The sequence below is a fragment of the Sinocyclocheilus anshuiensis genome, unplaced genomic scaffold (genome assembly GCF_001515605.1).
Source record: "Sinocyclocheilus anshuiensis isolate Anshui unplaced genomic scaffold, SAMN03320099.WGS_v1.1 scaffold462, whole genome shotgun sequence".
Taxonomy (NCBI): domain Eukaryota; kingdom Metazoa; phylum Chordata; class Actinopteri; order Cypriniformes; family Cyprinidae; genus Sinocyclocheilus; species Sinocyclocheilus anshuiensis.
The window spans coordinates 185,836-195,806 of NW_015542340.1; the positions used below are offsets into that span (position 1 = coordinate 185,836).

The 9,971-nt window shown below is 36.1% G+C and overlaps 2 protein-coding genes across 2 annotated transcripts in view; both read left to right on the forward strand.

The window, feature by feature from the left end:
• Positions 1–6,775, forward strand: part of LOC107691204 (lysosomal-trafficking regulator-like) — a 122,024-nt gene extending 115,249 nt beyond the window's left edge. Inside the window, 6 exon segments of the mRNA XM_016489701.1 lie at positions 646–744; positions 2,278–2,417; positions 3,262–3,359; positions 3,495–3,633; positions 3,635–3,712; positions 4,972–6,775. Of these exon segments, the coding sequence (XP_016345187.1) occupies positions 646–744; positions 2,278–2,417; positions 3,262–3,359; positions 3,495–3,633; positions 3,635–3,712; positions 4,972–5,110 (693 nt within the window). The 3' untranslated portion in view covers positions 5,111–6,775.
• A 1,451-nt stretch (positions 6,776–8,226) lies between these two features.
• Positions 8,227–9,971, forward strand: part of gng4 (G protein subunit gamma 4) — a 21,024-nt gene continuing 19,279 nt past the window's right edge. The window contains exon 1 of the mRNA XM_016489704.1: positions 8,227–8,233. The gene's annotated coding sequence lies outside the window, so the exon portion shown is untranslated. The remainder of the gene's footprint in view (positions 8,234–9,971) is intronic.

The window sequence follows — 9,971 nt, forward strand, 5'->3', positions numbered from 1 at the left end:
TTGACCGTGGTAGGACCCTTGCTGTCTATGCAGGGTCAGAAAGCTCTCAGATTTCATAAAAAATATCTTAATTTATGTTCTGAAGATGAACGAAGGTCTTGCACGTTTGTGAACAACATGAGGGTGAGTAATTTGTGAAAAAATCACTTTCACGGACTTTTAAATTAAATGTCCCCTCCTGGTGGAACGACCTGCCCAACTCAAATTCTGAGTCCTTAGCCATCTTCAAGAATTGGCTAAAAACACATCTCTTCCATCTTTATTTGACCCTCTAACTCTCTATTCTAATTCTAATTTATCTATTTGTTGACTTGACCTTCTAACACTTGCTCTCTCTGTTCGTTTTCTAACCGCTTGTTTTCTTAAAAAAAGACCTCTAACACTAGCTTTCTCTATTCTTTTTCTATTCTATCTACTTGTTTTCTTTTGATATATATATATATTTATATATATATATAAATAAAATAAAACCCTTGATACATGTACTGTAACCGAGACTTTTCATAGCACTTGCATATTGTTGCTCTTTTGTTGCTTTTGATTGCTTCTATTGTTATCTCTGGATCTCTGGATCTTTTTGGATAAAAGCGCCTGCTAAATGACTAAATGTAAATGTAATCTCTGCTCTCTCTGCTCTCTCCTCAGGTGACTAGTTGTGCCTGGGTGCCGGACAGTTGTCAGCTGTTTACAGGCAGTAAGTGTGGAGTCATAACCGCCTACAGCAACCGCTTCACCACCACGATGGTACGTAACCATGACAACACGGCCCCCCTCTTCCCCCACCCACTCAGCCGCCCACGTCCATTATCACTCCCTGTAGAGCACCCACCCACACACACAGTGTTTGTAGTGGCCTTGTTGGTTATCTCCCGGTTGCCCTAGAAACACATTTCCTGCGGCCCACAGGTGGGCTGAAGTCTGGGCGTCAGACGGCTCTTTCAAGCGCTCTCTCATTGATAACGCAGGTGTCGTTCTGCTTCTCATATTTGTGTGTTGTTTCAAACCTGTCTTCATGTCATCTGTGGAATGCAAAGAAGATATTCTGAAGACTGTTCACACTGCTCTTTTTCAAGACCAGAGGCTGTCAGAATCACCATAAAAATGATGAAAATGTTCATTTTTGAGTGATTTAACTCTTGCATTCTGCATACAGTTGACTTAAAGAGGTATAGATGCAGAAAAGACTTTAAAGTTAAAATAATCAAGAACTCATTTTTTTTTTACCCATAATCAAAACTATGAAATAAAATTTTGCAAAAAGTAAATGAAGGCTGTTTTATGAGCATTATTTTTCATTACAGTAATGCACAGAATTATCATTTTATATAAAGCATTATATATTTTAATATATTTTGAAATATGATTCAATTTAAAGTGCAGTCAAACAATATCACAATTAGTGTCAAGAGTTTTATTTATTATTTTTATATTATTTTTATTTTGAGTTTTATTAATACTTTGAATGTAATTTAAATTTTTTGGTAATTTTGTTGCGTTTTTGTCATTTTATTATTATTATTTATTCATTTTTAAAATATTTCTATTTAGTTTTTATTAATTTTTAGTTCCATTGTAGTTTACAAGTATATTACAAGTTAAACTAAATGAAAATGAGAAATGTTGCCTTGGCAACAAGCAAAAAATAAAATAAGGTATTCTGAGGAGTGTTCATTACTATAATATAGTGTATTACTATAATGCACAAAATTATAATTTTATATAAATATATCTTAATACATTATATATTATTTAATATCAAGTGCAATCAATACCAATAGTATCACAATTATTGATATTGCCATTGATATTTTTATTATGTTTTAATATATTATTTTTGATTATTTGATTTAATTAAATTAGTTAATTTTTAAGTAGTTTTTATTAATATGTATGTATATATGTATGTATGTATGTATACATATATTTAGTTTTAGTTATTTGTGTACATCAAGTTAAAGTAAATGAAAGTGAGAAATGAAGTAAGTAAATCTCTATTTCAAGACCAGAAAAAAAAACATAAGTGTTGAATGTTCATTTTTGGGTGATTTAACTCTTAGCTGCACTCTCCATACGGCCATGTGCTGGTTTGTTTACTCTGGACCATAAAAGCAGATCAGAATCATCTGTTAAAGCGGTCTTTTAGCTCACTTCTGCTTATTGAGGCCATTATCCGTTTTCTAATGAGGCCATTAGCAAAACCCTTACCCTCTAAATCTGCGTGCTATTACAGTCATTCTCCATTGAGACGTGTGATGGTAAAGTCTGTTTATTTCTCAGCCGACAGAGATGGAGGTGGAGACGCAGCTTCACCTGTACGGTCACACGGCGGAGGTCACGGGCCTGTTCGTCTGTAAACCCTTCAGCATCCTCATCAGTGTCAGTCGAGACGGGACCTGCATCCTGTGGGACCTCAACAGGTCTGTGCTTCTGACATCACTGGAGTCATTTCATATCTTACATTTCTGCCTTTACCAGACACTTTTATTCAAAGCAACTTACAGAAGAGGAACAACGGCAATTCATCCAACAGTATTTGTAATAAACAATGCCAGGTTAATTAGACAACTAGATTAGGATGCATATTAAGATATATCAAAGGAATATAGATACAGAAAAGACATTAAAGTTGACTTGAATTTCAAATAAAGTATAGTGAAAAAATTTGGTGCAGAAACTATTTTTGCTCAAATTTTGCTAGTAAATTTCAGAAAGAAAGTCAAGTAACCCATTGAATTAAACCTGAAATTTTTAAGTAGGAAAACAGAAATAGTATTTTCTTGTAAAAAGTGCTCTAATAATCTAATTGACACTTTCAGAAAATATTTTTTATATTGTAGATAAGGCATTAAAATTTGTACAGAAAGAAAATAAAGCCTATTTTACGACACATTTTGCCCTCGAATTCTCATTAATGTACAAAGTTATTATTCTATATAAAAGTATATATTTTAATGTATTTTTAAATATTATTGGAGTGAATCTACTTATGCATCATACATAAACTGTAAATATTCTTTTTTGGAATTTTGCAAGTAAATACTATTTCATACTTTGTTACCTGCCATTTCTTTGTAATTATTTATTTATGCAACTTACTAGTGATTTATGATTGAAAGTTGTTTCAAAGTAAATGCGACACCACTTTTTTCAGTGTATTTGAAGTACTTTTACATCATAGTAGTAGTAAATCACTTTAATACAGTATTTTCTTTGCTGTGTCGCAGTAATGAGAAAATGAAGATTGTGTTGTTTGTGTGTTAGGTTGTGTTACGTACAGAGTCTCACAGGTCATAAGAGTCCAGTGAACGCAGTGTCAGCCAGTGAGACGACAGGAGACATCGCCACAGTGTGTGATTCAGGTGAGCTGTGTTTCCATGTATAAATGGTTGTTATTAAGTTTTCAATTACAGTGTAAACCAGCTGCTAAAGTTGGTGAAAATATTGCAACTGTATAGAATAAATGTAATAATTTCATGTTCTCTTCGTGTGTGCAGTGGGTGGAGGAAGTGATCTGAGGCTGTGGACGATCAACGGAGATTTGATTGGTCACGTTCACTGTCGAGAGATCATCTGTTCGGTGGCGTTCTCCAATCAGCCGGAGGGAGTGTCGGTCAACGTGATCGCTGGCGGCATATTTCAGGTTGTGGAGCACATGGGACCTGAAGCCAGTCAGAGAGATCACCTTCCCAAAATCCAACAGGCATATCATAAGGTACACACTTTTACCTCTTATATGACGTCACACAGATTTATTCTGATATCTGCATTAGAAAGGTTACATGCACCCAGCACCCATATACTACCAGTCAAAGGTTTGGAATACTTGTGAGTTTTTACTGTTTTTGAAAGAAGTCTCCTCTGCTCACCAGTGTTGCATTTCTTTAAACAATAATACAGTAAAAATTGTGAAATATCATTACAGTTTAAAATAACTGACTTTTATTGTAATATATGTTAAAATGTAATTGCAATTGAAGTTTCAGCATCATTACTCCAGTCTTAAGTGTCACATGATCCTTCAGAAATCTTCATATTTTTATGGAAAATAAAATATGTTTATAAAAACCGTGATACACAACCATTCAAAAGTTTGGGGTTAAAAAAAATTGTATACATTCAGCAAGGATGCATTAAATTTATCAAAAGTGACAGGAAAGACATTTCTAATGTTACAGAAGATTTCTACTTCAAATACTTGTAGTAACTTTGGAAGTTGAATAGTTGAGTTTGACAAAGCATAACAACTGCACAAATGCACAACTACTTGTGTAAAAATTAAATGCATGTAGAATGGCTTCCAAAAAAAAAAAGATAGAAAAAAACAGTGGTTACAAATAAAGTAGAGATAGATTTTTTTTTAACTCTTCCAGTCTTAAGTGTCACATGATCCTTCAGAAATCTTCATATTTTTATGGAAAATAAAATATGTTTATAAAAACCGTGATACACAACCATTCAAAAGTTTGGGGTTAAAAAAAATTGTATACATTCAGCAAGGATGCATTAAATTTATCAAAAGTGACAGGAAAGACATTTCTAATGTTACAGAAGATTTCTACTTCAAATAAATGCTGTTCTTTTGAACTTTCTATTAATCAAAGAGTCCTGAAAAATACAATGTATCAGTTTCCACAGAAATATGAAGCAGCACAACTGTTTTCAGCATTGATAATAATGAGAAATATTTCTTGAGCAGCAAATCAGCATATTAGACTGATTTTTGAAGATCATGTGACACTGAAGACTGGAGCAGTGATGCTGAAAATGCAGCTTTGATCACAGGAATAAATTACATTTTAACAGATATTCACACTGAAAACAGCTGTTTTAAATTGTAATAATATTACACATTTTTACTGTGTTTTTGATCAAATAAATGCGGCCTTGATGAGCAGAAGAGATTTAAATCTTAATGCCCAGTAGTGTAAGTGTCATGTGATTAATGACGTTTCCTTCTGTATCCTCTCTCAGTCTCACGTTCTCGTGTGACGGTCATCACCTCTACACGGCTAACAGCGAGGGCACGGTGATCGCGTGGTGCCGTCGAGACCAGCAGCGCTTGAAGCTGCCCATGTTTTACTCGTTCCTCAGCAGCTATGCTGCAGGCTGATCCTGCGTCACGCCGCTCGTTACCCACACAGGATGGAAGTTGAGAGCGACCCCGCCGACCCAGGAAGAGGAGGAGCCAGCATGCACAAAGCCCCGCCCACGATCATCACAGAACCCGCCCCTGAAACACCATAGGAACGGACGCCACTTGTACCATAAAGAGCAGGGGCTCCTGAGGCAGCGCGAACGCAGGCCTTTCCCCGCATCATTTCTCCTCGTCTGTTTTGACTGATTCATGTAGTATTTGTGTTGTTGATTATGAAAGCTGCTACAATCTGGTCTGCCCAGACTGAACGTTTGAAGGCCTTTCCTTCTTTTTGTCCCTCGTCTCGCCCACCCGTCACCATCCTGAGAATATCCTGCTTTCGAAGCTACCGACCGTCTGCGCTCCTGCAGAAACAGCATTCATGATCCACGCGGCAGGTTTTAAACGGACGATTAAAAACTGGTGCATGAGTGACATGCAGCGGCGTAATGAATGTGTGCACGCAATGCCTTCTTAAACATCATCCCTCATCGACAGACCGCTGAAATATTTATTCTCAAACAAGGATGAAAGCCACAATCTCAACGTCTGGTTCTTGTTCTTCATTATAAAATGCGCTCGGGACAATCTTATGAATGTCAAAGGTGGTCGTGTGTCACTCGTCAATCGCCGACTGTGCTAATATTTATCCTGTGCTTTTCTACCTGAACAAACGTCCCAGTTACCACATCCGATTTGTAATAGTTCATTAAAAACATGTTCTGCTTGCTTATTTTCTGTTCTAGTTTTATATGTTGCATGTTATGATCACTTGAACATTATTTAACATTGGCGATACAATATAAGGTTTAGTCAGATCTACCTCTAGGCCCCTCTTACAAATAAAAGACAAATAAAATTAGAAATACTTCTGGTAACAATAAAAACAACCTGTTTATTGTACAAAGACGATGACACTATATCCCTAAAAAAATACAATTCCCTGACAGTACAAAGGGTTCGGATGCTCTTGAAGTCTTAAGTGTTGACAGCCTTAAATGTGGAGGAAGAATAATTGAATTTGAGTCCACCATCTAAACATGATCCAGAATGTTATTTGCCTTTGTTTGTTTCCTATTCTGTATTTGCTTTTAGCACGAGTCTTACATTACAACTAATTTAATTATCTTGTCTTACATTTTAGTGTTTACCAGAAAGGGAATGCTTTCACCTTTTTCCCCTTTACTACTTTGTTTTTCATTATTATCAGAAATATCTACTGTGTATCATTTGAACCCTCAAATGAAGTTACTCAGTCAGTGTAAACCCAGAAAGAGTCGACTAGTTCGGGAGAATCATCTGGTGTTTACAGAGCCCTGTTATGTGTTGGTTTTTTGTTTTTGAATCTATTTTCCATGCTTGCATCACATTTATCTCTTAATTATCGTGCACAGTATTGTCATGTTTGCGTTCCCTCAGAAAGAGATTGATGTTACTGTCATCGTGGGAGTTGTTGAAGCGAGATGAATGTGTGAATTTGTTCGACATAACTATCACGAAAAGGCTTATTGTTATCGTTCTGTTGAATTAACAGTGGTTTGTGTAATTTAAGATCGATATGTTCACCGAGGCCTGGCTGGGACATTTATTTCCTTTTTTTTTTGTATTTATGAAATGTAATAAAATGTCACCTATATATAATATAAATATAAATATTCAAGACATTTTGATTCAGTTTGTTGCACTTGTTTCCTGTACAGTGTTAAAAATAGCTTCCAAATGTTTTTTTTTTCTGCAGGGATTTCATAGAAGAATCTTTTAGTGAACCATTTTTCTTCATATGAAGAACACTTTACGGAGTTAAAGAACCCTTTTTTGCTTCAAAGAATGGAATGGAAAGGTTCTGGGGATGTCAGCCTCGGTATTTCATTTTTCTAATTCAAATATCTGAACATTCTTAAATCAAGATACATTTATTTGAGATGCAAAATGAACATGAAGTATTATTTTATAAATTGAGTTTATGCTTAAAACAAGTACAAATATCTGCCAATGGAGTATAATGTGTTTTCCTTTTGAATGAAGTGTGTTTTTTTGAGCCCACTGGCAGATATTTGTTCTTTTAATTATAAACGCTTCATTTTGATGAATTTCTGATGAAGAGATCTGTGTGAAGTCATATTTTCAAACTCTGGAGTGTTGCTAATAGAACTCGTTTACATTTAGAGAACATGACATAAGTGTTGCCTTAATTTTATTCCTTACATTTTCTTCACTAGATCTTAAAAAGTGTTACATTTACCTTCATAACACCTGCAGAACCCCTGATTCATGGAACCACGTGCCAATAAAGAGCCTTCATTTTATTCTATATTTGTCAGTTCTACACTTTTAAAAAGAATTTCATAGCGATACCACAGAAGAACAATTTCTGGTTCCCCAAAGAATCTTTCCGTTCTTAAAAGAACCAGTTTTCTTAGTGTAAAGAATGATTAAAAACCACCATATTCCACAATATGCTGAATCGTATCTGTAGATTAACTTTATTTAGATGAACTTTTTTGCAATGTAAGTGTTCCATGGATGTCATATGTTTCCTTTAACAACGAAGAACCTTTATTTTAGTCTATATTGCTTAGTTCTTTTCTATTGTGGTATATTCGGTTTTATTCTGTTCCATTATATACTGCTTGTTCTATTACTGTATTATAATTAGCCTGTATACTTAACTAGTAGGCTATTCTATTCTATTCAAGTTCCCAGCTGCATTTGTGTCTTTGCTTATTAATCAAACTTGCTATAATACCGTGAGTGTTACGTCACAGCGCGAGTGTTTCGGAGGCGGTGACGTCATCGCGGTGACTGGGAGACCCGGTGATGTCACGTTAAGCGGGGAAACCTCACGTGCCTCCGGTGCGCCCTGCAATATACCGAGCCCTAACGATCCGACACCGAGCGTCTTGTGATATTAACGCGTCCGGCGGGCTTCTTAAAGGCGCAGCGACACCTGCGTTTGTGCGTCGCATCGAGGTTCCCCTCGCATCTCATCCAGCGCCGGAGCAGAAAAGCGGGTGATGAACCGTGTTTGAGGTGTTGCAGGTTTTTCCTCGTCGCGTTCGGGTGGAGTCGAGCCACATACTGTGCAGTGACACACTTCAGGTGGGTGTTCACACGCGTTACCTTCAACTGCGTTTCCTGTTCTGCTGAATTAGAACGTTTGTGCAACATTCGCTGCGCGTTTGTTACAATTCCGGCGTTCCTTTACGGGTGACGGATTCGCTTGTTATCGAATTGAAACGCGCTCAGTCTGAAGGGATGCGGGCTGATGGATGGGTCCCGCAGGGTTTTTAGGGGGGAGTGATGCTGGAAGCACGTCTCTTGGGCGTTTGAGTCCACCGCCTTTAAATCGTAACGATCGGCTGTGATTGCTAAGCGTTCAGAGATAATTCACGAAATGGCCTTGAATGAACGGATGGAGGAATAATAATCACGACCCTCGTGTGTTTTTGCTGATGCTAGATTTCATGTCGCCTACAAATAATGAGCATTATGAAAGCTAAAACAGCTTTGGGTAAATATGGTTTATTTCTATGATGCTGAATTGTGAAGCATGTTATTCAATCAAATGCTCCAGTGCTTCTGGCCTGTATTCAGCATTGGTGTGGCATCATGACTGATGAGCTTCATAAACGCCTTTTTAACCCTCATGTTCTGGTGGTGTTGCTGTGTAGTGATTTATGTGTAAAAAATATTCCTAAAATTCCTCTGACCGTTTTGACGGGTATTATTGGAGCTGTTATATCACAACATTGGCATAGACTTGAGAAATGTGATTGTTTGGTGCAAAACACACTGTATAGGGTTTACAGTTCTGGAAAATTCACGGAAATTAATAAAATCATAAAAAGTCATGGGTTTTTACATTTTCGATAATGAGCATATACACATCCATACACTGCCGTAAGTGAGAATGTGTAATGTTTTATTTAAACGTCTCTTCTGCTCACCAAGGCTGCATTTATTTGATCGAAAATGCTGTAAAAATTGCTAAATGTTTTTATAATTTAAAATAACAGGCTTTTGTTGTAATAGATGTTAAACTGTAATTTATTCCTGTGATCAAAGCTGTATTTTCAGCATCATTACTCCAGTCTTCAGTCACATGATCTTCAGAAATCATTCGAATATGCTGATTTGCTGCTCGAGAAACATTTCTGATTATTAGCAATGTTGAAAACAGTTGTGCTGCACGATATTTTTTGTGGAAACTGTGATTGAATCATTCTTTGATGAATAGAACATTCAGAAGCACAGCATTTACTTGAAATAGAATTCTTTCATAATATTAGAAATGTCTTTACTGTCACTTTTGATCAGATTAATGCATCCTTGATTTTTTTTTAATTAATATTTTGAATAAAAAATCTTACTGACCACAAATTTTTATTGGTGTGTGTATATGTGAGTCATAAATCCTGTCACATGGTTACAGTAAAGTACTGTGGTAATGCCATAGAACTTTGTCATTTATTTTACCTTTTACATTATTAAATGTTAACCTCTTGAGCATCTATGAGTTTGCATGAAGAACATAAAAACTCTTATTCTTTTTGGCTAAGTGTCTATTAAGTTTTGTTTAGTAAACATTTTAGTGCTATATGATATATAGCCTACCATGCTACTGAATAATTACAGTCTTCACATACAATGGTATTTACTTGAAGGTACTCATAAGAATACTGGTGCACCATCGTGTAGTCTTTGTTAGTGTAAGATCTAATATTGTTGTGATTGTCTGGAGTTGAAGTTTGACCTGCAGGAGTCAGCTGTGCTGTAATAATACAGAAGCAGCTCACAGACTCTCCGTGTCTCATCTGGTGTGTGTTTTGTGTGCAGG